Source organism: Panthera tigris, chromosome D4, assembly GCF_018350195.1.
Source record: "Panthera tigris isolate Pti1 chromosome D4, P.tigris_Pti1_mat1.1, whole genome shotgun sequence".
NCBI classification, from domain to species: Eukaryota; Metazoa; Chordata; class Mammalia; order Carnivora; family Felidae; genus Panthera; species Panthera tigris.
This window is the reverse complement of record NC_056672.1, coordinates 87,447,432-87,474,964: the sequence shown is the minus strand read 5'-3', so window position 1 is coordinate 87,474,964 and position 27,533 is coordinate 87,447,432. Positions and strand designations below refer to the sequence as shown.

The window sequence follows — 27,533 nt, the reverse complement described above, 5'->3', positions numbered from 1 at the left end:
CGTCCGCTCAGGACTGTCAGGGGGGCTCCGGTACGACCCGCCAACTTCCCAAGGGCTCAGCACCACGTCTTTGTGTGTGTGTTGTAGCCACAGATGAGTTTTGGAGGAACATATTGCCAGGAAAGAAAGATTGGGAGGGAAATCACTGACACCTCGATTTTTCCTTGTGTCCCTGGAAACCTTAGGGTCTCAAGTGTAGTTCTCAGATGATTTTTTTTTTTAATGTGTTATTTTGTATTTGAGAGAGTTAAAGAGAGAGAGAGAGAGAGAGAGCACGAGCAGGGGAGGGGCAGAGAGACTGAGACAGAATCCGAAGCAGGCTCCATGCTCCTAGCTGTCAGCGCAGAGCCCGATGCGGGGCGCGAACTCACAACCGTGAGATCACGACCTGAGCCGAAATCGGGAGTCGGAAGCCCCCCAGGCACCCCTGGAATAAATTCATATTTATTATTAGGTTATTAAATGGAGGGGTGGTAAGAACATTCACTGTATGGGTTTTCAATCAAGATCAGCCCTCATGCTCCCAGAATGTGACTTTTTTTGGAGCAGGGGGCGGCGGGGGGTGGGGGGGACACCTGTTGCCTTCAGAGAAGACGCCTTTGATGTTAAAGCCGAGTCAACCTTTCCCGGCAGTGCCTGTCACGTTCCCCGTGTTCTTCTGTGTCCATTTCCTCTCTCTGCCCAGGACGGGCCTCGTGTTTTGGGAGAAACGTTCATGTCGAGACTCCAGCTCGGTTCCCTTTCGTCCCCGTGTCTGTTAATGAAACCTGAGAAGTGAAGCCCCCCCCCCCGGGGGGCCCCCTCTTGGATTCCTAAATTGCTGGATGGAGACAAGTTGCCTGAAAAGGGAGCTTAAAACCGAGAAGCGTGGCCTCGAAAGAGAGACAAGGAAGGAGTCCCTTATAAAAGAGCCAGAATCTGATTTTGTCTCCTCCTTCCTGTCCTCCCCAGTCCTCAGTCCTCTTTTGTGACTCAGCCCGGCCCTAGGCTCTGACTAGGAGAGATAAACTCGGGGGGGGGGGGGGGGGGGGGGGGGGGGGAGGGGGAGCCTCCGCCATCAGTCTGCTTTCAACCTGCCTTCTGGCCACGACATTCCCCACCTTGTCTGTCAGAACACAGACAGCACATTCAAGCCCAGTCATTCCAGGAAGGTTGTTCAGTAGCAGGAGGGTTTACCTGGCTGCGGAGAAGGTTCAGGAGAAGCACTAAGAGCTAGTGCCCAACCCCGGGGGCCAGTCGGGGTGGGGAGCTGCTGCGGTCCCCTCTGTCCCACGGGGCGGGGGTTCCTGACCGCAGCCGTGGCCTCGGTCGAGGACCCAGCCAACCCAGAATTTCTCAGCGAGAGGACCTTCAGATACACCTAAATTCCCAGCCCTCTGATGCACCAGAACGTCTGTGGCAAATCTGACAGAACCGGAGGGCCCGGGAGGCCGTGTGTGGTCCATATCCCGGGTCAGCCGCTGGGGACACAGGGGACAGATCTGGGAAATTCCCACCACATTGACGAAGTCAGTGATGTCACAGCTGAAGGAGATCACACGATTTAGGAAACGCTGGTGATTTGGGGCCATGGGATAAAAAGGACATCAGTTTCTTAACATTTCTATGTATTTCTGGTCTTTCCTTGGGATCTCATCTCCTTTGGAGATCTTGTCCAGGCTGTGGCTCTAACCACCCACGTGATGCTGGTGACGTCCACGCTGATCTTTTTAGCGTTGACCCTTCCCTGAGCTCACACTCGGCCATCCAGCTCCCCGGTAGGCTCTCCACTTGGGGGTGTCTTAGAATGTCAACCTAACAAAGCTAAAACTGTCTGACTCCAGTACCCCCCTCCTAAAGCTCAGACCAGCAGTCTTGGAGTCAACCCTGAAACTTCCGTACCTCCACTCACATCTGATCCTGGGGTTTTCCTGACACCTGGGAAGGACACCTAGAGTCTGGCCCCCGCTCACCACCTACGCTGCTGCCCTGTGGTCCAAGTCTCCCGTCTCCCCGGTTGGAGAGAGACCTGGAACCTTCCTTCACAACATGGCGCCTCTATGTGACCCATGGTTCCCCAGCTCATTGAGACCCAAAGCCTACGAGACTCTACACAGGCTGGCCCTTTCTTCTCTGACCCCGTTTCCTGATAGTGCCTGAGGCTTACCCCTGCTCTAGCCCTTTGGGGTCCTTACTGGCCAACACAAGGCACGTACCTGCCACGGGGCCTTGGCAGAGAGCAGGGGGCTGAACTTTTCAATCTAAGAAGATCTAAGTAATGGAAGCATTCATCTACACAAATGGTTGCAGGGACATTATTCCTAGTAGCCCCAAACCGGGAACACCCTAATGTTCGTCAACTGTGAATGGAGAAACAAAATCGGTACATGCCCATGCAACCGAGTGTCACTGGGCAGTAAAAAAGAGAGAAAGGACCGAGACCCACGTGACAACGTGGATGAACCTGGAAGACATTCTGCCTGGTGAACAGTTATGTGCTAATGGAAGCCATTGTGTGTGAATTCTCAAAGCAGTGGAAAAATAAAGGTCTCCGTGGTCGCTGTCCTAACGACCATTCCCGCCCATTTCACGAGTGTTGCGCGCGGGTCTGAGAACTCGGGATTATCCTACCTGAAGTTTGAGGGGGAAACTCTGTGACTGTGTTTTCATTTCCCCTTTATTTTTTATTTATTTATTTTTTTAATGTTTCATTTATTTTTGAGACAGAGCCTGAGCAGGGAAGGGGCAGGGAGAGAGGGGGACACAGAATCCGAAGCGGGCTCCGGGCTCCGAGCCGTCAGCACAGAGCCCGACGCGGGGCTCGAACTCACGGACCGCGAGATCGTGACCTGAGCCGAAGTCGGACGCTTAACCAGCTGAGCCACCCAGGCGCCCCTCCCCTTTATTTTTTAAGTCTTCCATTTCTTTGGAATGCACTAGAGGTTCAGCATTTCAGTACGGTTTAGGGGGCGCCTGGCTGGCTCCGTAGGCAGAGCACGCGACGCTGGATCCCAGGGTTGTGAGTTCAAGCCCCCCGTTGGGCGTGGAGCCTACTTAAAACAAGAAATTAAATATGATTTGAGTTGATGATTTTTTTTTTTTCCCCTCAGGTGTGACCCTGGGGAAGAGGGGGTGCTAATCACTGTGCGTTTTCTGTTTCCAGTACTTTCACGATGGGCGGAAGGCACAACAGCACATAGAGATCTGCTGGAAGCAACTCGAATCAGTAAGTGGAGGACAAACGGCTCGAGAAACGGCTTTAGGTTCCCTAAACGTGAACGCGAGCGCGAAGCGATCCGTAAGCGCGAAACCAAAACGCCAAAGACACGCCTTCAGAGATCTTCCAGTTTGAATTGGATTTGTTTGTAGGCGCCCTTAGGGAGACTAGGATGTTGAGCCCCAAGAGCTCACGTAGAGTGTTTTTCTTAAAAAAGAAAAAAAAAAAAAATCACACGCAAAGAACAAAGGGGAGATGGGTTTGGGTGGAAATAAATGCAGCTGTTCGCGTAACTTATTGAAATCGTCACAGATCAGCTCAGAGGAAGGAGAAAGCTCTTTGGGGGATGGAGATGAAATGATACCCTCGCGTAGGAATCTCGTGGTTGCATTAACACCTGCTCTCCTGCCACCACTCGCCCCTGCTTTCAGAGTAAAAGGCGATTTGAGCGTGACTGCAAAGAGGCGGACAGGGCACAGCAGTACTTTGAGAAGATGGACGCCGACATCAATGTCACCAAAGCAGACGTTGAGAAGGTGAGGTGACAGTGAGAGTCTTTCACTTACTTCCCTTAGCTGGGCCTGGAGCCCCTCCTCCCCGGGCTGCCCGTCCCCAAGCTCTCCTTTCCGACGGCACCGCAGAAGGCCACCCACCCTGGGATCAGTGCTTTCCGTTTTGTGTCACCTGTCGTGGGGGCCAGAAGCCCTGACTTTCGGGGCGTCTCCGGAGTGCCGATCGGGGGCAGTTGGCCGAATCGTGTGGTCCCCAGGATGGTGACGCGGAGACTCCGCCTGGGAGCGGCTCGCAGCAGGGTGGTTTCCGGAGGTTGTGGCTTTTCCCTTAATGGCTTTTCAAAGAACGAGTCCACCCCTTTAAAAGCCAGAGCACAGGGCTGCAGAGCCATCTGGAAGAGATCGGCTGCCTCTGATGCTTCCGTTCGGGAGATAAAGGGCCTGGAGGGCCGGCCTGCCTTGCAGTGGATTCATTCCGGTTGTTAGCAGGTGGTAGCTGAGGGCTGGCCTCTGGGCGTCCCCGACTTGTGTCGCAGTTAGGAAGGTGATAAAGCTCGCACTGTACCTTCTTGTGGGTCCCATACGTGTTTTTCCCTCGAAGCGGAGTTTTCTTTTCCGAAGAGTCATCAATACAGGGTAAACAGCGTGAGGCCTGCTAAATGGCTGTATTCATCCCGCGACCGCCCAGGGCCGTTTTGACGTCCTCAGCCTGCTGCTTTCTGTGGGGAGAAGCCTGGCATTTTCATAGGTTTCTTTCACTTTTGCCAGATTCGTGGGAGACGAGTTTAGTTGGAAAATAGCGTGGATGATTTAGTTATGGGTCTAGGTCTGCCAGATGCCTGGCTTAAAGCCCAGGTATTTATCACCCTGCCTTCCTTGAAAATTGCCGACGATATTAAAATACATAGTCTCAATGTCTGTATTTGAGTGTGGATACTTTACCAAAAGATATTAATGTGCTGATAAAGTAACCGTAAAGTACCGTAGGTTTGTCATAAATTCCTATTAAATAGCCAGCTCCCCAAACTGTTTAAAATGGGGCTCAGTTGAAATCGTTTGGGGCTAAATGAGGTACGTCAGTATAGGGGTAGCATACCTCGCAAAGACATGCCCCTTCTCTATCAAATGTTCTGTTAGCCTAAATGTAAAATCAGAGTGAATTTTATTCATTTCAAGATCTTCTTAAAAGAAAATTACTTTTATGGGGCGCCTGGATGGCTCAGTGGGTTAAGCGTCCGACTTCGGCTCAGGTCGTGATCTCACGGCTCGTGAGTTTGAGCCCCCCATCGGGTTCTGTGTCTACAGCTCAGAGTCCGGATCCTGCTTCCGATTCTGTGTCTCCCTCTCTCTCTGCCCCTCCCCCGCTTGCACTCTGTCTGTCTCTCTCAAAAATAAAAAACATAAAAAAAATTAATAAAAAAGGAATTTCTCTTACGGCCTTTTCTTAGCATAAAAGCTATCTTTGCTTATTACAAAAATACTTGACGGGCGCCTGGGTGGCTCAGTCGGTTAAGCGTCTGACTTCGGCTCAGGTCGTGATCTCACGGTCCGTGAGTTCGAGCCCCGCGTCGGCCTCTGTGCTGACAGCCTGGAGCCCGCTTCAGGTTCTGTGTCTCCCTCTCTCTCTGTCCCTTCCCCGCTCCCGCTCTGTGTCTGTCTCTCTCAAAAATAAATACAGATTAAAAAAAAAAGAAATACAATCTTATTGATGCCTTTGAAGTCTGTCCCTAACTTCATGCCCCTGATCCTCACCCTAGAGGTGCCCTTTATCCTTAATTCGGTGTTAATCACCTCCTTACTAATTGTCCCAGCTTTGCCACGGGTGTATGTATCTCCGAAGAGTATATTTATAATTTTGCTTCTTTTTCACCATTATATAAACAAAAATCATACTTTCATTTATTTCCTTCATTCTTGATTGTTTTTTCGTTCGGCGTGATGTTCTTAATTCCCGTGGACTATGTAGAAATCTGACTTTTATATATCAATTACATTAATGTTAGAGCCAGATGCCTTGCTAAATTTCTCTTTGTATTTCTACTTTGGAGTGTGTGTGTGTGTGTGTGTGTGTGTGTGTGTGTGTGTGTATGTAGAGACAGTCCTATCACCAGCAAATAATGACCGCTTTATTTCTTTTTCAACCCTTATGCGTTCTATTTATTTTTCTTATCTTGCTCTGTTGGTCATGAGCGCCATTATGCTGGTAAAAGCAATTATTGTGGACTTCTTTATCTCGATTCTTGAGTGTGAAGAGAGTACTTCAAATAATTCTCCATTAAGCATGATTTGAATCTATGCACTTTATCAGGCTAAGGGAGTCCCTTCTTTTCCTATTTTACCATGAGGTTTTTTCACCGTGACCTCATCATGTTGAATATCATCAGATACTCTTTCTGCTTCCTTGAGTCCATCAATGCGATAGATTACCTGAGTCAGTTTTCTTACATTGAACCAAATTAGCATTCTTGTGACGGACCCAACTAGGTGATGATGTCTTGGGTTTGTTTTTTTTTTTTTTTTACTACGTTAGCTGAATTGGTTTTGTAAATATTTTACCTAAGAGTTTTGCATCTGTTTCCATTGAAATGGATCTATAATTTTCCTTTCCCGTCCGTCCTAGTTTGCTTTACGAGCGTGTTGCCAGTTTGTTTGTTTTTCTATTTTCTGAAATAATCCATGGAAGTTGAAATTAATGTTTCTTGAACGTTTCGTAATACTTCACTGTGGGAAGAAGTCTCGAACTACAGAGTCAGTTCCTTCATCGTCTGCTTCCCCTTTGGTTGGTACTGGCAGATTGTGTTTTTCTAGACCTATATCCACTTCATCCTGAATTTTCAAATTTATTGGCTTAAAAATTTTTTTTTATGTTTATTTATTATCGAGAGACAGAGACAGAGCACGAGCGAGGGAGGGGCAGAGAGAGAGGGAGACACAGAATCCGAAGCAGGCTCCAGGCTCCTAGCTGTCAGCACAGAGCCCGACGCGGGGCTGGAACCCGCGAACGGCGAGATCATGACCTGAGCCGAAGTTGGACACTCAACCGACTGATCCATAGGCGCCCCTCAAATTTATTGGCTTAAAGTTGCCCATAATATTCTCTCACCTTAGTTTTGCTGCCTGTGCTGTTGTGCCCCCTAATTTACTCCTAAAATTGTTTATTTATATCTCTGGGGGTTTTTTTTGGAGGACCAGCATTCCAGATCATTTTTATTCGCGTTTTCCGAGAACCCCAAACCGATCGTCATGGAGCTTCCTTTGTCTATTTGTAGTTTCTATTTCATCTAGTTTCTTTTTCTTTTTCTTCTTCCTCTTCTGTCAGTGTCTTTGGATTTATTCTCCTCCCCTTCCAGAAATTTCTTTCTTCGGTTTATGTCATTACAGCTTTTCATCTTTTCTTTTTTTTTTTCGTTTTTTTAAAATGTGTGTTTATTTGGTTTGTTTGTTTTTATTTTTGTTTCTGAAAGAGAGCACGCAAACAGGAAGGGGGCAGAGAGAGAGGGAGACACAGGCCCCGAAGCAGGCTCCAGGCTCCGAGCTGTCAGCACAGAGCCTGATGTGGGGCTCGAACCCACGAACCATGAGATCATGACCTCAGCGGAAGTCGGACACTCAACCCACTGAGCCACCCAGACGCCCCGCTTTTTTTTTTAACAAAATGTTTATTTTTGAGAGGCGGGGGAGGGCTAGAGGACCTGAAGCGGGCTCCAGGCTGAGAGCAGAGAGCCCGATGCGGGGGTTCGAACTCACAAACCGTGAGATCATGACCTGAGCCAAAGTCAGACGCTCAACCGACTGAGCCACCCAGGCGCCCCTTTCTTCTTTTCTGATATGAGCATTTAAGTAATACATTTCCCATTTACATATGATTTTGTGTGTAACCCACAGATTTTGATATGAAGTATCGTTATTGTTCATTTCCAGATACTTTTCATTTCCTTTACTATTATTGAATCTCTCCTATGATTTATTTGGAAGCCTATTTTAAAATTTCCCGGGGCGCCTGGGTGGCGCAGTCGGTTAAGCGTCCGACTTCAGCTCAGGTCACGATCTCGCGGTCCGTGAGTTCGAGCCCCGCGTCGGGCTCTGTGCTGACAGCTCAGAGCCTGGAGCCTGCTTCCGATTCTGTGTCTCCTTCTCTCTCTGCCCCTCCCCCCTTCATGCTCTGTCTCTCTCTGTCTCAAAAATAAATAAACGTCAAAAAAAAATTAAAAAAAAAAAATTTGCCACTGTATGACGTAGTTCAACTTCTCTTTGATAAGTTCAGTATCTTTGATATTGATTTCTATAATTTAATCGCATCATCGTTCTGGAAACTCTGAGTTTGAGTCTTTGGTTTATTTGAGACTTGTTTTATGCCCCAGCACATGGTCAGTTTTTATCAGTGTTCTAGAAGTAATTGAAAAGAATATGTATTCTCCATCCCTACGTATTTGCATTAGATCTAACTTGCTGATATGCAAATCCTCCCATCGTGAAGGATTCTTGTTGCCATTGGTTGTATCATTTCTTTGTGGGAGATATGTTACTTCTTTGTGCCTTACTTTTCTTGTCTGTAAAATGGGAACACAGAAGAACAGGATTCATGGGAATATTCACAGTGTTCATATGTACAAGGGACTCAAAACCATTTATGGCAGATCGTAATGGTAGAAGATTTGTCATTTACTCTTACTTTTTTTTCTTCTACCGTGAAGTTACCTTAGGAAAAAATAAATTTTAGGAGCGCCGGCTGGCTTAGTCAGTAGAGCGTGCGACTCTGACTTGGGGACGGGAGTTTGAGCCCCATGTTGGGCACAGAGATTACTTAAAGAAATTAAATTTGGGCACCTGGGTGGCTCAGTTGGTTAAGCGTCCGACTCTTGCTTTGGGCTCAGATCTTGATCTCCCGTCGGTGAGTTCGAGCCCCACGTCAGCGCTGGGCTGACAGCATGGAGCCTGCTTGGGATTCTCTCTCCCTCTCTCTCTTCCCCTCCCCTGCCCTCTCTCTCTTTCTCAAAATAAATCAATAAACTTAAAAAAAAAAAACTAAAAAAAAAAAAAAATTAAGTAAATTTAAAAAAGAAAGCCTTTAAAGAAATAAATAAATTTTAGAATCGCAGTACCTTCGGTGTGTTTTAAGTTTTCATCCATGTGTGGTGAATTTCTTTCTGCCGTGATGCTTTGTGCCTTAAAGTCTGTATTGCCTGATCTGTACTAGCTCTTTTGGAGATCTCCTATATCCTCTTCCTGTGCTTTCATTGGCTAGCCTAGACATTTGAACAGACGTATTCAGCCTGAACTACAAAGTATACCGGAATCTTTAGCGATATTTTCTCTTTTTTCTTTAAAAAAAATTTTTTTTTAATGTTTATTTATTTTTGAAGGAGAGAGAGAGAGACAGAGTGTGAGCAGGGGAGGGGAAGAGAGAGAGGGAGACACAGAATCGGAAGCAGGCTCCAGGCTCCGAGCCGTGAGCACAGAGCCCGACGCGGGGCTCGAACTCACAGACCGCGAGATCACGACCGGAGCCGAAGTCGGACGCTTAACCGACTGAGCCACCCGGGCGCCCCAGTGATGTTTTCTCACACAACCCTTTAACTAAACCAGCTCCCTTGTTGCCATTTACTTGTGAGTATTTTGGGTTCAATTACACAAGCGGGGCTTTGGTAATTTTATACAGTCCTGTAAGTATGCTTTCCACTTTCTTTGTTCGCTGTTTTTTTTGTATCGGGGATCTTAATTCCTTCTTAATTCCAAAGGACATCCTTTAGAAGTGCCAGTAGCCAAGATTTATTGCAATAAAATCTCAGTGTTCGTTTGATTGGAATGGACCTCTCATCTCTGAAAGATGATTTCTCCATGTATACAATCCCAGGGTGATTGTACCCGGAGGAACCTAATTCTATCATCTTTTGGCTCTCATTTGTGTTGAGAGGTCACAAGGGGTGAGAAGTCCGTGTAACTGTTAACCCTTTGAAGATAATGTCTGTTCTTCCTGCTGACTACGGAGATATTTTTGGTCTAAGTTCTTCGCTGAAATTTCACTATAACATATTACTTTGTGTCCTCTTTGCCTGTGAAAGTGTATTTGTATTTCTCATCTCTGTCTCTCTGTCTCTTCTGTGTCCCATGGAATTCCTTCAGATGTGACTTTCATTTCACGAATTCTCTCTTACGCTGTGTCTAGTCTGCGGGTTCTCTAAGTTCTCTAAGTTCAGGTGTTAATTTTACTTTCCAGAAGTTCCTTCCGGCTGTCTTTAAAATCTGTAGAGACATTTTGTTATCTTCTGGTGACGTTGTCACACTTTCACATCATAGGTTACTTCTTGAGACATAGTAAATGTACCAATTTTATATTCTCTTTTTGACTAATTTCAGCGTCTACTCTTTGCGGGCCTGATGCTTCAATTTGCTGTTTCTGCTCACTTGCTCACGGTGACTTGTTTCCTTGTGTATTTTCGTGATACAGACATTTCTTCTATAATGCCATAAACGCGTCGCCGCGAACCTTACGTTCCGCAAAAATACTGCTAAAAACAACAGGCAGGGCTTCTGGGAGAAAATAGGCCTGGAAACTGATCTCTCAACAGTGAAGAGAACTTGGTACCCAGAGCTCCAACAGAAGAACAACTTTAGTAAAACTAGGCATCTGCACCGAGGATCACAGCCCTTGTCCTTCATGATGTAGGTCCTTAAGAGTAGTAGGACCTCCAGAGATATAGTTTTGGGCAGCATTCACTTCTTTTTTTTTTTCTTTTAATGTTTTATTATCCATAGTTGAGAGAAAGGGAGGCAGAGTGTGAGCAGGGGAGAGGGAGAGAGAGAAAGAGAGGGAGACACAGAATCCAAAGCAGGTTCCAGGCTCTGAGCTGTCAGCACAGAGCCCGACGTGGGGCTCGAACCCACGAACCGTGAGATCATGACCTGAGCTGAAGTCGGATCTCAACCAGCTGAGCCACCCAGGCGCCCCTGGGAGCATTCACTTCTGATGAGATGCCTTTCATCAAACTGAAAAATCTGATCCATCAGATAGATAGCTTTTGGTAGTTATCCATTATTTTTACATAGGCGGAAATATCTTCCCAGTAGATATTAATGTGCTGTGAAAAACTGCACGTAGACTAACAAGGCTTTTATGTTATCCTCGCATCATTGCCCTGTATTTCAGTCCCATAAAAAGGTATAAATCACAGCAGAAAAACATGGGAGGTGTAGAATAGACTGTTTGATTATGAATGTGTGTTCCTTGGAATTTTATCCATGGCCTAGCTTTTTTTTCTTTTCTTTTCTTTTCTTTTCTTTTTTTTTTTTTTTTTTTTTAAACTTTCATCCAAATTGGGGCGCCTGGGTGGCTCAGTCAGTTGAGCACCCGGCTTCGCCTCAGGTCATGATCTCACGGTCTGTGAGTTCGAGCCCCGCGTCGGGCTCTGTGCTGACGGCTCAGAGCCTGGAGCCATCTTCGGATTCTGTGTCTCCCTCTCTCTCTGCCCCTCCCCTGCTCAGGCTCTGTCTCTCTGTCCTAAATAAATAAATAAATAAAATAAATAAATATTAAAGAAATTTTTTTTTTTAATTTACATCCAAATTAGTTAGCATCTAGCGCAACAATGATTTCAGGAGTAGATTCCTTAGTGCCCCTTCCCCATTTCGCCCATCCCCCCTCCCACCACCCCTCCCGTGACCCTCAGTTTGTTCTCCATATTTATGAGTCTCTTCTGTTTTGTCCCCCTCCCTGTTTCTGTATTATTTTTGTTTCCCTTCCCTTATGCTCATCTGTTTTGTCTCTTAAAGTCCTCATATGAGTGAAGTCATCTGATTTTTGTCTTTCTCTGACTGACTAATTTCACTTAGCAGAATACCCTCCCGTTTCATCCACGCAGTTGCAAATGGCAAGATTTCATTCTTTTTGATGGCCGAGTAATGCTCCATTGTCTATATAGACCACATCTTCTTTATCCGTTCATCCATCGATGGACATTCGGGCTCTTTCTGTCCTTTGGCTATTGTCGATAGTGCTGCTATAAACATGGGGGTGCACGTGTCCCTTCGAAACAGCACACCTGTATCCCTTGGATAAATGCTGAGTAGTGCCATTGCTGGGTCGTAGGGTAGTTCCATTTTTAGTTTTTTGAGGAACCTCCATACTCTTTTCCAGCGTGGCTGCACCAGCTTGCATTCCCAATGTATGGCCTAGCTTTAAAGTGGGTTCTCCAGGATGAGCTGGCGTTCCCTGAGGTCACTCCCCCGCCAGGACTGCATTAATCTCCACTTGGGGGTTGAGGTCCACACATGCTGTATGAGTTCTGGCCCTTTCTGTGGCTCAGAAATTTCCAGGGTGATTGTTTTCTTTGCTTTTCGCCCTCAGGTCAGACCCCAGTTAGCTATGAACAGTGCAGTTCCTGGGGCCAGTTACGGCTTCAGGACTTTCTGACAGGTCCTGGCCAAATTGAATTGTTCTCCTTGACTGTCTTAATATTTCCAAGGGCATACTGTTTTTTCTTATCCTGAAGACACCATTTTGCTATTTTTATGCAAGTCCCACTTACCTCCTCTCCGAGGATACGATAAATGATTTTAGCATCACAAACCTGAAGCAGGTAAAGCAGTGTCGAAATATCGGCAGTCGTGTCATTTTGCCCAAGAGGGGGACTTGGAACACTCCGATTTCCCCAAACACACAGCGATCCGCTCTCCTTTGTCACCAGCGAAGCCTCTTGTCAGTATCAAGCTGAAAGGAAGTAATGTTTCACTTCTTGTCGCTGTGTAATATAATTTCCCATTGTGACTTCTGACGGTCTTTGAATCTGATGTCAATGTCTTTCCCCCCGGTTTCCGCCCATGATTCAGTTATCCAATTGTGTTAGAAATAACTCACCCTCCCTCGTGCGGCGATCAGTTCTGCGACATTTGGAATGATAGCACTGTGTTTACAGAGAGGGAACCCTCCCCAGGAGAAGCAGAAGGGACTTCTGCGCATGGCATCTGTGTTTGATGATAACAGGTGATGTGAACTCTAGGTACCTGCATCTTCTAGAGGACTTAGGATCTGGGTATGATGAGCCTGAATTTCATCGTCGTCGTCTTTTTTTTTTTTTTTTTTTTTTTTCCAAAAAATAAAACATCCTATGGTTTTCGCATGCCCTGTGTTCAGGTCACCTAAATCTGTCCAAGTCTGCGTGGGGCATCAGTAGACTTGTGCTCTGTGGTCAATATCAGCATGTGGGCAGGGGCGCCTGGGTGGCTCAGTCGGTTAAGCGTCCGACTTCAGCTCAGGTCACGATCTCGCGGTCCGCGAGTTCGAGCCCCGTGTCGGGCTCTGGGCTGACGGCTCAGAGCCTGGAGCCTGCTTCCGATTCTGTGTCTCCCTCTCTCTCTGCCCCTCCCCCGTTCATGCTCTGTCTCTCTCTGTCTCAAAAATAAATAAACGTTAAAAAAAAAAATTAAAAAAAAAAATATCAGCATGTGGGCAGATATTTAGTAATTTGCTTACAAGAAGCTCTGTGTTGTCCTCGAGGCGCCCAGTCTAACTAGAAATAAATTTATATGTATCAAATAGACATTAAAAATAAAAAAAAGACCCTTGGTAGTTTTATCTCTGGGCAGGGGAACATATCTGGATGTGTGAGGATGCCGTGTTCCTCTGAGGAACGACGGGGGAAGGAAATCGCTCAATGGAATGGTTTTTGTTGGTGATGAAACTCAAGGAAGGTCGCGGTCTCCTCTCCTTTGCCAAGATGCAGCACTCAGGAGGTTTTGAACTTGAAGACTTAACATGAGTTCTAGTGATTAGGAATTCGCTGATCCGGGTTGGTAAAAGAACCGATATATGTTAGAATAGGTCGCCCTGGGGCTCGTGACCCACGCGCTGAAGTTGAAGCACCTCTTGTTTAACGAGGTGGAAAATATAGTCCCTACTGTCTCTTTTGTAATATTGAGAAGTCAGAGGGCTACAAGGGAACATGGAAAAATCAAACCCAAAACGCCTCACTCAAATGTAGGATTCTCTGGTAAAACAATAGGAATAATAATTAAAATACATTGAGAGTAAGGCGAAAGGTATTCTGCCCCCTTCCCGGGCCCTCATGAGAGGTGATCACTCTTGCCACTTGATACGTGTTCTAGAACGTTCACAATAGGTTTTTATTGGGGCGCCCGGCTGGCTCCCTTGGCAGGGCACGCATGTCTTGATCTCAGGGTTGTGAGTTCAAGCCCCGTGTTGGGCATAGAGCTTACTTTAGAAATAAATTAGTTTTTTTTTTTTTTAATTTTTTTTTAAACTTTTTAAATTTATTATTTTTTATTTATTTTTTATTTTTTTTTAACGTTTTTATTTATTATTGAGACAGAGAGACAGAGCATGAATGGGGGAGGGGCAGAGAGAGAGGGAGACACAGAATCGGAAGCAGGCTCCAGGCTCTGAGCCATCAGTCCAGAGCCCGATGCAGGGCTTGAACCCACAGACCGTGAGATCATGACCTGAGCCGAAGTCGGACGCTTAACCGACTGAGCCACCCAGGCGCCCCACTTTTTTAATTTATTTTTGAGACAGAGAGAGACAGAGCATGAACAGGGGAGGGGCAGAGAGAGAGGGAGACACAGAATCTGAAACAGGCTCCAGGCTCTGACCGGTCAGCACAGAGCCCGACGCGGGGCTCGAACTCACGGACCGTGAGATCGTGACCTGAGCCGAAGTCGGACGCTTAACCGACGGAGCCACCCAGGAGCCCCGTAAATTAGTTTTTTATTGAGGTGAATTTAGATACAATAAAGTGGCCACATCTTAAGTGGACAACTCAATGAGTTTTTACGTCTATAGGAAACCGTGCACTGCCAGCTAAGATGGGGACGTCTCTAGAACCCTACAGGCTCCCTTGAACACTCCCCCATCCCGAAGGTAACTATCATTCTGACCCCTATCATACGTTGGTTTAACCTGCTTCTGTACTTCGTACAAGGTATGCAACACATATCCTTCTGTCTGGCTTCTCTGGCTCAACGTTGTGTTTCTGACCCTCATGTTTTTGTGCATGTGGTGTCATTTGAGTTGCCCTTTCTCGGTCGCCATGTGATATTCCATGTGCGGACAGACCCCAGTGTGTATCCCTTCTCGCGTTCGGGGGCATCTGGGTTGTCTCCGTAGTGAGGTTACATTAAGAAGGAAGCTACCACGAACCTCTCTGGACGTATCTTTGGTGGCCACGATCTCTCGCTATTCTTGGGCGGAGACCTGGGTGTGGCATCGTGAGTCATACTTGGGTACCTGCCTCTGGCGTGCTGTCAAAGAGCTTGACGAGGTGGCCGTGCCCACGGATGCCCCTCCGCGGGCTGCTCTTCATCCGTACCCACAAGAGGTGCTCTCGGTCTTGAAATAGAAAGACTTCTGGATGAGCGGGGGAGTGGAATCTGGTAGTGGTTTCTTTTGTGTTTGCATTTCCTTGACGAGGAGTGTTGTGGACCATTTTTTAATTTTTTTAAGTTTATTTATTTATTTAAGTAATCTCTATGCCCAGTATGGAACTCGAACTCGCAACCTTGAGATCAAGAGTTGCGTGCTCGCCCGATGGAGGCAGCCAGGCGCCCCTGCTCGGTACAGCTTTTTATCCAACTAAATTCTGAACATTGCCTATTTCCCTTTTCACAGGCCTCCCCCCCCCCCTACCCCCCCACCCCCCCCCCCCCCAATGAGTTACCAGGTTTTTTTGTTTGTTTGGCTTTGTTTTAATTTCAGGGAATCGTAATGGAATCGTGATTTCACGGTCCTAGTCTGATTTTCAAAAAGCGTTGAACGTGCTGAAGAATTCCTAAGGTGTGATCCTTCGGAATGATGCGCCCGTTCGTTCCTTCACCCACGACCCACCGACTGCGTGCTGGGGAGGTGTGGGGGCGGCACCCCGAGACACCCACACGCCAGCACACAATCCTTGACTTTAAGGAGCTTGGCTTTCACTTTCCTCCTGGTATTCAGCTCTCCGTATTGTGAATTTTCCCGTTTGCCCTCTAACGGGGGCTCTTCAGTGGCATTTTGGTGACAAAGGCTTTATAGTCAGGTTTTGTCTGTCGGTCTGCTTTGGAAGAACGACATACTGGACCAAGTTGGGCGAGGAGCAGTGCCTAATCTCTGCCTTCTGATGGAGCTGCCCATGGTCAGTGTGGTGTTAGGAGGAAAAAGGAAAAGGTTATCAAAATGAATGGAATGTGAACTAATATTTCGGAACAGAGAGAACAGTGTTTTCTAAATGCATGCATTACACGGAGTTCATCCATGTCAGGCAATGAATAATTCCCTTTCTCTAATTCGCCCTTGCCTTGTGACTGTTGGCGCTTACATAATTTCTAAATGCAAAATAGGATATTGTTTAACAAAAAACTGCACAGTTAGTGGTTACGAATTGTTAGTGAATTTCAAGTTATGTTTTTAAACGCTGGTGTCAATTTCTCCCTTTCTTACAGCTGTAGTTTCATTTATCTCGGATGATTCTTTTTGCTGCCAGAGTCTGCATTTTTACGGGCAGTTGTGTGCCCTGAAACTGTTAATGGGGCTTCTTTATTCAAGTTCATTGCAATTCTGAGTCTTGATTAACCAGAAGAATTCTCTAGACAATGCAGGAGGCTTCATTACTGGGCTTGCTCATGAGTGTTGTTATAGAACCTGACTCGAGGAAACGTTTTAAAAGTTAAATTACATCCAGATGCTGACGAGCAGCGCTTAGAAGAGCGTGTCAGTTACTCAGGGAGTTAGCATTCTGTTTATGTGTAGTCATTACAGCTTCTAAAAGTATTTGGCTTTGAACATTCGTAGCTTTTAGATTCTATAGGGAGGTCCCTAGCGTGAAGCAGAATAGGAACTTCTGAGCCATTTATGAATGATAGTAGAATTTTAAGAAGGAGGTGATAGAGTCGCCTGGGTGGCTCAGTCGGTTAAGCGTCCGACTTCGGCTCAGGTCATGATCTGTCAGTTCGTGAGTTCGAGCCCCGCGTCGGGCTCTGTGCTGACAACTCCGAGCCTGGAGCCTGCTTCAGATTCTGTGTGTGTCTCTCTGTCTTTCCCTCTCCCTCCCCGGTGCGCACTCTGTCTCCTCTCTCTCTCTCAAAAATAAACATTCAAAAAAAAAAAAAAATTCGAGAAGTATGTGATAAAACTTCACATTTCTAGTTTATGATAAAATATACACGCGCTCTTTTTTTTTAATGTGTCCTGTGTTACCTAATCGGATGTTTTGGAGAGCAAAATAAAACTATAGTAAAGAATCTGTGCTAACTTTACGCAAGAAGGAAAGGATCTGCTTTGAATGATTTTCAGTGTGGTAATTATCTCAATAAAAGAAAAGGAGTTGGGCAGTTGGGAATTTTCTTCAGTTGAGGACTCCGAAACGCACAGGCACGGTAGGCTCACTTCTTCTCTAACTGAAGCCAGCCGAGTAGCAGTGTTAAATTTTTTTACCATTTGGGGAAACAGTCTCTTGCAAGATGACTGCTTTAGCCACTGGACGTATAAGGAGTTGTACTTGTCAAATGTTTTCGCTGCCCTCGCTCTAACGCTGAGGTTTGACATCTTTATGGAACATGGTAATATCTTTAGTGCTTCTCCCAAATTTGTTTCATATAAAATGTCTGACTGGTTATCTGAAGGAACTGTTCACTGTAACAGCTTAGAAAACAACAAAAAAAATTTTTTTTTGAAAGAGGAAGTGGTTAGTATGAATGCAGGAAATACATTTTGCAACGGCAGCTCAATCCTTTGGTTGGAAATGCTTCTTTATTTACAACGAGGGAAAAAAATGTGTACGGTTAAAAAGAGACTTTCGAAAATGGGTATTGTTGCTCTGTTCCTTTATAAATGGACCAGTGTTCAAATCAAAGATTCGAGAGGGAACGCTTTTGTTATTGTTTTGTTTACGTATCTATCTGTAGAGTTTATATTCTGCGTATACGTTGTCTCTCGGGGTGCCCGTATTAAGTGAACATTCTGAATGGTTTCGGTTGTTTTGATTCTTAGTATTTGTCCTGGGTGATAATGGATATGTTTTCCTCTTTTGACACTTAACATGGGAAATGGAATTTAATGGAAATGTTCTCCAATTATTAGATGTGGAGTAAATGTATTTATGTCTGGAAACAGGGCATAACTTTGATCTATGTCGTAAGCGAATATTAGTTAGATGAGTTTTGTGGGTTTTTTTTAAAGGTTGTGACACTCAGTGTTAGTTTTACCATTAAAAATGAATTTGTGGGGGTGCCTGGCTGGCTGAGTTGGTTAAGCGTCCGACTTCAGCTCAGGTCATGATCTCGCGGCTCGTGGGTTCGAGCCCCACATCGGGCTCTGTGCTGACGGTGCAGAGCCCGGAGCCTGCTTCGGATTCTGTGTCTCCCTCTCTCTCTGCCCCTCCCCCAATCGTGCTCTGTCTCTATCTCAAAAATACATAAACATTAAAAAAAAAATTTAAAAAACTTTTAATGAATTTGTGATAGGAATGTTGAAACATGCAATTATTTACTACGGTTAAATGTTTTACAGAAGTGGGGCGCCTGGGTGGCGCAGTCGGTTAAGCGTCCGACTTCAGCCAGGTCACGATCTCGCGGTCCGTGAGTTCGAGCCCCGCGTCAGGCTCTGGGCTGATGGCTCGGAGCCTGGAGCCTGTTTCCGATTCTGTGTCTCCCTCTCTCTCTGCCCCTCCCCCGTTCATGCTTTGTCTCTCTCTGTCTCAAAAATAAAATAAAAAAACGTTGAAAAAAAAAAATGTTTTACAGAAGTGCTCTTTAAACTGCATTCCGCTCCAACTTTTATTTTTTTTATTTATTATTTTTTTAAATATGAAATTTATTGCCAAATTGGGTTTCCCAGCTCCAACTTTTAGTTCATTTGCTAGCAGTTGCTACTGTCTCTATATTGTGAGTCTTAATTTTCACTTATTTGTTTTTGGCGTAAGTGGTTTTTACGCTAAACAATGGAGTTTGGTTAAATAAACATCCGAAAAACCCCAAGGAAGTCAAAATGTCAAAATCTCAAGAGTATCAGGAAGGGTGGGAGTGGAGGTGATACCAAAAGTGAATTTACATAGAGATGAAATACTTCCGAAAGCCTCTTCAGTGAAATATTTCCAGTATGCATTTTTTCATTTTGACATGAGACTCTGTCTTAGGCTTGTTTTAATGTTCCTGAAAGCATAACCATTGACCAACCTCCACGTTTGCAAAATGATCTGCAAAATAGCAATAGAGCCCAGTAAGATAATAAATAGGTCATCCCCATGCCCCAGACCTGAAGATTAAGATGAATTGAATAGAAATAATATGAATATTGGGGCGGCTGGGTGGCTCAGTCGGTTAAGCGTCCGACTTCGGCTCAGGTCATGATCTCACGGTCTGTGAGCTCGAGCCCCGCGTCGGGCTCTGTGCTGATGGCTCAGAGCCTGGAGCCTGCTTTGAATTCTGTGTCTCCCTCTCTCTCTGCCCCTCCCCTGCTCATGCTCTGTCTCTCTCTGTCTCAAAAGTAAAAAATAAAAATATTTAAAAAAATATGAATATATTCATATTTTATGAACATATGAATATGCCTATACAAAAATGGATTAAATACATAAAAATGATACTCACTTAGGCTTCCATATGGCAACTCATCTAAGGAAATATTTTCATTTTCACTGAGAGTGAGGGGATAGCTGGGGCAAGAGCTTGTTCTTAATCTTTGGACCTTGTTTCTACCACTCATTAATGGTATGGCACAAGACGGTCTGCTTCCTGTCTGAGTGTGTTTCCTGTTCTGTGAAATAAGGATAGCATTGCGCACCTCAAGGGCTTTTTGTGAGGTTTCAGCGGTATGTGATCTGCATAAAGGAGAGGCCTGCTTTTGGACCACGGTTAAGTGGTCGACACTGTTGTCATCATCTGTATTTTGTCTGTTTGTGTCCCTCTCTTTTGGTTACTTCTGGCTCCTTCCTCCTCTGGTCTTACTCCTTCGACCTACTGTGAATCACTTGAGTATATTTAGAACATTCTAGGCATCTAGGCATTCTGTAAGAACACTTATTGAACAAATACCGCATCAAGAGGATTACAATAGGGTGCCTTTCGTGAGGGCTTTGGTTATCCGATAACGATGAAATGGAGAGTTGAGGAAAACTCGAGTCAGTTGGAGAAGAAGATAGAGTATCGTAGGTTACATGCCAAACTGCCTGGTGAAGATAATGAGAACAATAGCAGTTTAAAAAAATGGTTTATGAGAGGGGTACCTGGGTGGCTCAGTCGGTTAAGCCTGCGACTTTGGCTCAGGTCACGATCTCACAGTTCGTGAGTTCGAGCCCCGTGTCAGGCTCTGCTGACAGCTCAGAGCCCGGAGCCTGCTTCAGATTCTGTGTCTCCCTCCTTCTCTCTGCCTCTCCCTTACTCACACTCTGTCTCTCTGTGTCTTTCATAAATAAAAGCATTTAAAACATGGTTTATGAGAGACCTCGTGTGGAAAATCACCGGGTCCTGTGAGCAGCAAATACGAGGAGTTCAGAGACTAGGATTCTGCATCTGTGAAAGCTCTGTGCAGATGACAGGTTGTTGAGATAGGCCTGAGGCTGGAATTGGGGCCTGAACATGAAGGATGTGTAGAAATTGAAAAGATGAAGCAGGCAGAGGTCAACAGAGTGGAAAGTGCCGCATCCAGGGCTCTGAGGGAACATGCTGCTCAGGTTGGCCTGCCTGGTGGGGCAGGGAACTGAGTAGGGTCTCCTGGAGGGGTGGCATGAGAACAGATGATGAAGAATGTTAAAAGCCAAATGGCAGAATGAAGGTGACCCCGATGAAATGCTATCGAACCTACTTCTCAAAAAGCTCACGCTGGAAAAGTGCTTTATATTTTCTAAAAGGGTTTTGATCCTCTCTAGAATTCTTTTGTCCCTTTCTGGATAAACAGGGTAAGGCTGTAAGATGTTGAATTATCATTAGCTGCAAGTGGCCCTGCTGGATATGGTACAGCCAAGACCGAAGTACGTGTCCATGCCTCAAATTCAGTTCTTGTCTGTGGACCCTATGACTTTACTATTGGATTATGTTGAATGAGCTCTTTACTGTTAACCACCGCTCTCACCTACAGAACTGGCAGGTAATAGTGAGTTGGGGTAAGGTGGCTAATAGCAATTGACATGAGGCCTCAGTATCAGGGAGCCAAGGAGGAGAGGCGGGGATCGTACTGGACCAGGAGGCACAGACACCTGGACGTTCACCGTCCATCCTCACCGCTGTAGACACATTACCAGGCAGGCCCAGTATTGTTACTTCTTGCATATTATTCCTTTCTGGGTTAAACTTCCTCCTTCCTGGATGATAGGTTGTTCTACTTTTCTTCCTTGAGGGTTTGTGAGCAGTACTTGCTTCTTTATTTGTCTGAAGTCTTTATTTTGCCCTCATTCTACCATGATAGTTTAGCTAGGTATAGAATTCTCAGCTGACAATTATTTTCTCTAAACATTTTGAAAATATCATCCCAGTGTGTTTTATCTTTGATCATTCCTCTTGGGAAATTGGCTGTCTACTTAATTGCATTCCTTTGTAGATATTTGACTTTCCTTCCCTAGTTGTTAAGACTGTATCTTTGCCTTTGGAGTTCTGTAGCATCGCTATGATATTTCAGAGTACATACTTTCTATTTCTAATTTTTCTGCTTGGGGTTCAATTGGGGGTTTGTTCCTTTTGTCGATGTAGGAAAAGCTTTCAGGTACTAACTCTTCAAATGTTGCCTGGGTTTCATTCTCTCAAATTGTTGGTTCTGGGTCTCCTCGTTGATGTGTGTGAAACTCCTCATCCTATTCCCCATGCCTTCTAACTTCGTTTCCATTCCTTCCCTTTCTTTATCTCCGTATATTACATTTTGTGTAACTTTCTCAGCTACTTCATGAATTCTCTTCAGTTATTCTATTATTTAACTCATCTGTTAAGTTTTCAAATTTCAGTGACCGTATTTTTTATTTCCAGAAGTTCTATTTGGTTCTTTTTCATATATGCTTCATTTTTATAATGTCTTACTATTTTCTTCTGAGTTCTATTGCTTTTTTTATTTCTTTACTTTAAATATTCCTGTTTTATATTTTCTTCCAAATTGTTCTTTTACCTCAAGTTCTTATGCTGATAATTTTTCTCTCTATTGTATCATCTCTCATGGTGGTTTATTTCCTTGTGCATTTGTGATTATTATGGTCTTTTTTATATGAACATGTCTTCAATGGGGATGGTTTTTTTCTGAGAATCCCATAAAGGCAGGATTAGGTGAAACCCAGCAAGGTTTTATATCGGTTTCTTTCAGACAACCTGGGACCAATTTTTATGTTAATTACTTGGGTCGGGAGTTCTTGTACTATCTGTATAATATATACAAGTTTAAGATTTTGTTTCTCAGAGGACACACTTCCTCCACTCCACCCCATAGCCAAAGACCTTAACAAACTTCCTAGCTGTCTTCTCTGTCACTAGAGAAGTTTTGTTAGGTGTCACCCAACTTAAAGAAAAGCAGAAAGAATGAACACTGAGATTAAAATAAAAAACAAACCTGTGGTCTTACTTCTTGAACGAATTGAGCGTATATGCTGAATACCACATGACAACTTTTTAGTATTAAACCTTACTGGTTAGACGTCTATGGTCACTCGGGTACTAAGGACGAACAGCTGCTAACCTACCGCCAAATACATCAGATTTCTTCAGAACAGGATGCATGTATTTAATTCTTTCCCTGGGGTATGTAACGTGACTAATTTTTGTCCTCTTCTGAGGAACCGATCTTTTCTAGAGCTGCATTAAAAGGGCTTTTAGTATTTTTGTTCTTCACAGGAACCCCACAGCCATAAAGAAAGGTCATTTGGGCATTAACTTTCTAGAATCCGGGCTGTCATCTTCAGCTGTACTCATGTGAGACCTTGTGAGTGTCATATTCTGGGGTGAGATTATTTATTAAGGGGAGAGAGAGAAGAGAAAGAGGTAGTCCGTTTCCACCCTGCCACAGCTGAAAACGCAAGTTTCTTGCCAACAATGCCTTAGAAACAAGGGAAGAGAAGGGGGTCGAGTCTTGGAGACCATGATTTATATTTTAACAAGATCTCTGGGCTCATGCCGAATGTTTCACTAGCCTACCTTGGGCCTGTGCCAACATCAAGATGAACGCTATCAGCATTGGCTTCCCTTTCAGCAGAAACGGTCACTCACCTTTGGTAAATAGATATTTCCAATTCTACTTTTCAAATAAGGCAACCAGGGTAGAGGGGAACAGAAGGCCTTTTCTTAAAACTGTTTAGCAACTGAATGGCCCATGTGGGATTGAGATGCTGGTCTCATTTGCTATCTTTTCTGTGTTCTCTCCTTCTATTTCAGTGACTATGGACCAAAGTAACTTACAATACACTGGGGCTAGAAGTTGTAAGACTGTTAAAAAAGAATCAGGAAATTGCTGAAATATTTCAAGCATATTTCTTTGGTTAACTTATTTTGAAGTTTTTCTCTGTTTTGTATTTTAGCTGCCTTTATAATTTATCAAAGACAGACTCATTGTTTTGGCAAGTCCCCGGCCTGGAAGTCTCCAACAAAAACTCCCAGCACTCTGTCTGAATAGGAATTTTTAAATGCATTCTTAGTCTTGAACTTGAAAATGTATTCTAGATGCAACAGTTTGCTGGGAAATTTAACCAATGCCATTTATCATACACTGTTCCAGACAGAGAAAATTTTCATCTCTTCCTTTGTTGGTATCCTTCCTACTACATTATCTTTTTAGAGCTTTGCTTTGCTTTGCTTTGCTTTGCTTTGCTTTGCTTTGCTTTGCTTTCCTTTCCTTTGCTTTCCTTTCCTTTCCTCTTTCTTTTTCTTTCTTTCTTTCTTTCTTTCTTTCTTTCTTTCTTTCTTTCTTTCTTTTTCTTTCTTTCTTTCTTTCTTTCTTTCTTTCTTTCTTTCTTTCTTTCTTTTCTTTCTTTCTTTCTTTCTTTCTTTCTTTCTTTCTTTCTTTCTTTTTCTTTCTTTCTTCTTTCTTTCTCTCAAAGGCAAGCCATACCTCTTCCATCTTTAAGTTTCTGGAATTCACCATTAGAATTTGTTTCTTTAATCTTTTCGGCAAAATAAAATATTTCTTAATCACTCTTTTCAGAAGTGATCGCTATTAATTATTAATGTTTTATTTTTACAATCACCAAAGTATGCTGTAAATGCTGTTTGGAAACCTTAACATTTTTTTAGATCACATACAGCTTTCACTTTTCCAAATCATTAAGTGCTCTTACTTTTTTTTTTTAAGCAGGCTACACTTTAGTCCATCAAGGATATGACATATATTTAACCAATCACATTACTGAGCATTTGTTTCAAATTATCGTCTAGTATAAATAATACTGTGATGAATATCACTTGTGGACATTTAAAGTGATTTCATTGGCAGGGCAGTGGACTCTTGGCTGTCTCAGCCAGTGTAGCCTGCGACCCTTGACCTTAGTCAAGGTCATGAGTTTGAGCCCCACATTGGGTATGGAGATAACTTAATGAATGAATGAATGAATGAATAAAAGAATTTCATTAGGATGACTTCCCAGAAGTAGAATTGCTAAGTCAAGGACTAGGGAACATGAGTTCGCCTCCTAATCACAGACAAATCCTAGAGACATCCAGTGTAACAGTGAAAGTTTTCAGGGATTCTCGACTGGTTGCTGTTTTTATGCATCTCGAAAATACCCAGAAAATAGGTCAGAGTATTCAGTGGCCTCTTCCTCCCTCGTTTGCTGCCACGGTGTGTGTCCTTCTCATGAACCCAGCCGGGGGTCCAAAGGCAGCGTGTCTCGTGCTTAGGGCTCTTTGCCACTCTGAGAATATGGTGAACAGCTTTGCCAGCTGTCGACTGGGGGCCGTTGTAATGTGCTGGTGTCATTTAGAAGCACTGCAGCTGTGCTTCTGGAACTTTCCAGTGACTTGCCCCAGGCTGTCTTACCTCCTCTCAGTAGTTAGCACAGTTCACAAATGAAGGATTCCAGGTTGTCATGTTTCCAGCGATTGTCCGAGGGTTTGAACGTGCAGGGACCTTTACTTCTAAACCACGGAGTTCTGTAAATCGGAATCATTTGCGGCAAGCAAATTTTTGTAATCAGGTGAAAAAGGATGGACAGAGGCCAGAGAACCCAGGTCTTTAAATGTGTAGGTTGTCACTTGATCCACAGTATATTTTTTTAGGATTTTTTTTTTTTTTTTTGAGTAATCTCTATGCCTACGGTGGGACTCGAACTCACCACTCTGAGATCAAGAGTCGCACGCGCCACCAACTGAGCCAGCCTGGCACCCCAGTTTTATCTGTGATATTAAGTCAGCGGCTGAGGTAGTTTGAAGATGGGTGAATTTGCAGCCAGGAGCCCCACTGGATCCATGCTGTGGCTTCAGCCCAGGCCATCCAGCCATCTGGCTCGATCCTGGTGGTAGTGGTCCGGCCCGTCTTGCCCCCAACAGCGGAGCTACCTCGGGTCGCCAGCTACTGGATAATAATGGTGGGTAGCCTGGCAGTGATACCAAATGGTGATTCCGAATATAACATCTCGATTTAGTCCTCTTTTCCGTCCAGCCTAAAATACGTTTGGCTTCTTTTTATGTTAATGAAATGAAACATTGGAGGGGCGCCTGGGTGGCTCAGTCGGCTGAGCGTCCGACTCCGGCTCGGGTCATGATCTCACGGCCCGTGGGTTCGAGCCCCGCGTCGGGCTCTGTGCTGATGGCTCAGAGCCTGCTTCGGATTCTGTGTCTCCCTCTCTCTCTGCCCCTCCCCTGCTCATGCTCTGTCTCTCTCTGTCTCAAAAATAAATTTAAAAAACACTAAAAAAGAAAGAAAGAAAACACTGGGGCACCTGGGTGGCTCAGTCGGTTATGCGTCTGACTTTTTTTTTTTTTAAGTTTTATTTATTTCGAGAGAGACAGAGAGTGAGCAGGGATGGGCAGAGAGACAGAGGGAGAGAGAGATCCCAAGCGGGCTCCGCACTGCCAGCGTGGAGCCCGACGTGGGGCTCAAACTCACGAACAGCGAGATCATGACCTGAGCCAAAACCAAGAGTCGGTGGCCCGACCGACTGAGCCATCCAGGCGCCCCCAGCGTCCCAAGTTTTGATTTCGGCTCAGGTCACGATCTCGTGTGAAATCGAGCCCCGCTGGGGATCCTCTCTCTCCGTCGTCTCTCCCTGCCCCTCCCCGACTCATGCTCCTTCTCTCTCTCAAGATAAATAAAAAACATTAAAACGAAAAAAATCCCTAAGAATAAATAAATGAATAAAATAATGCAATAAACATCACAAGCGCAGGTGCTCTGGAGAACACTTAACTGTCGTTTGAGCTCCCAGTGGTAAATGCCAAATATTCCTCTTTGCCGTTCCCAGATTTGGGGTTAGGAAAGGATGGGCCTTTCAAATTTATTCTATTACATGCTTTTAACAAAGGAGAAGACGGCTTCCCCAAACCTCTGAGCACCGCTGCAGTAAATGGTTTCTCACTTAAGGAGCAGCACTGCCTGTCGATCTGGGAGGTCTGAGGTCATTTAACTGTTGCTCAAAAAAGGAATCAGTCTCTCTGCTTATTAACAATAGATATCTAAATGGAACGAGTGCGGATTTGCCCATTTCTGTGAAAAGGTCAGAAGCCACGAGCAGCTGGTAAAAGACGAGAGGGTATCGTTTGTTAAGCAGATCAGCCACGTTCCCCACGTGAAAGCGAACGAGTTTCTTAATACACCCTGTATTCTCTGCTCGTGACAACGGGGACTCAGCCAGCAGTGTTGTTCTGTCCCTTAATATCTGAAATATCAAGGGAGAGAATAACACTGCATTGAACAGCAAATGGCTGCACATTTTGGCCAGCGCGAATCGTCTAAATTTAACTAAATGGATTACGGTATTTTTATCTCTAAACCCATTAGGATTTCGAAGCATCGGATGGCAGTTCAGTTTCTAAAATATTGTCTTCTTTATTTAGAAACTCCACCTCTGACCTTTTAGGCAATCCAGCCGTGTTTCCATAGGACAGTAGAAGGGGCTGTGTCGAGAAACCACCGAGCTGTGAAGTCATGCTTAAGCATACACACGCAGGCCTGTGCGGATTCATTTGGGGAGATTCCCGAGGGTTGGTCAAGGAAATTCTCAAGTTTCAATTCAGCCTTTCTGATTGACAGTGAAAGTGGTCCAGACCCTTATTCAAAGATGTCTGCGATTTACAGCCTCAGGCACTTGTGGTCATGCTGGACTTTTTTAGAATATTTTCTCTAAATTCTGTGACCGACTCATAAAAAAAAAAATCCTCTGAACTTCTGCCCTACGGTCATGTCGCTATAAGATGCACTGTCTTGTATTCTTAGAACGAGAACTTTAATTGAATTGCAAGATACAGCGTATGGTCTGGTTTGGGAAGGAAGTATCTCTTTAAGATAATAGTCGCTATTTTTAGACTGACTTACACAGAGATAGAAATAAGGACGCTTCTGATCTTCATTTAGCCTCAGACTGGGAGATACCCTCTTAAAATTTCTAGCTACGTAACCGGTTACTCCAAATAAGTGTTTGAAAGCACGTTTAAACATATTTTTTTTTAATGTATTTATAATCGTGAGTAACTGACCCGACTCTAGTTTTAGAGAGAGATGCTTTTTTTAAAAAAATTTTTTTTAATGTTTATTTATTTTTGAGACAGAGCATGAGTGGGGGAGGGCAGGGAGAGAGGGAGACACAGAATCCGAAACAGGCTCCGGGATCTGAGCTGTCAGCACAGAGCCCGACGCGGGGCTCGAACCCGCGAACCGTGAGATCATGACCCGAGCCGGAGTCGGACGCTTAACCGACTGAGCCACCCAGGCGCCCCTAGAGAGA

The 27,533-nt window shown here is 44.7% G+C and overlaps 1 protein-coding gene and 1 non-coding gene across 8 annotated transcripts in view; one reads left to right on the top strand and one right to left on the bottom strand.

Annotated features, from left to right (window-relative positions):
* Positions 1-27,533, top strand: part of FNBP1 (formin binding protein 1) — a 140,297-nt gene that overhangs the window by 73,977 nt on the left and 38,787 nt on the right. For all 7 annotated transcript variants that reach the window (XM_042963674.1, XM_042963677.1, XM_042963676.1 and 4 more), the window contains 2 exons: positions 3,143-3,205; positions 3,628-3,732. In XM_042963674.1, the coding sequence (XP_042819608.1) occupies positions 3,143-3,205; positions 3,628-3,732 (168 nt within the window). The remainder of the gene's footprint in view (positions 1-3,142; positions 3,206-3,627; positions 3,733-27,533) is intronic.
* On the bottom strand, positions 27,436-27,520 carry TRNAR-CCG. Its single transcript has one exon. It is a non-coding gene; the product is annotated as a tRNA-Arg (tRNA).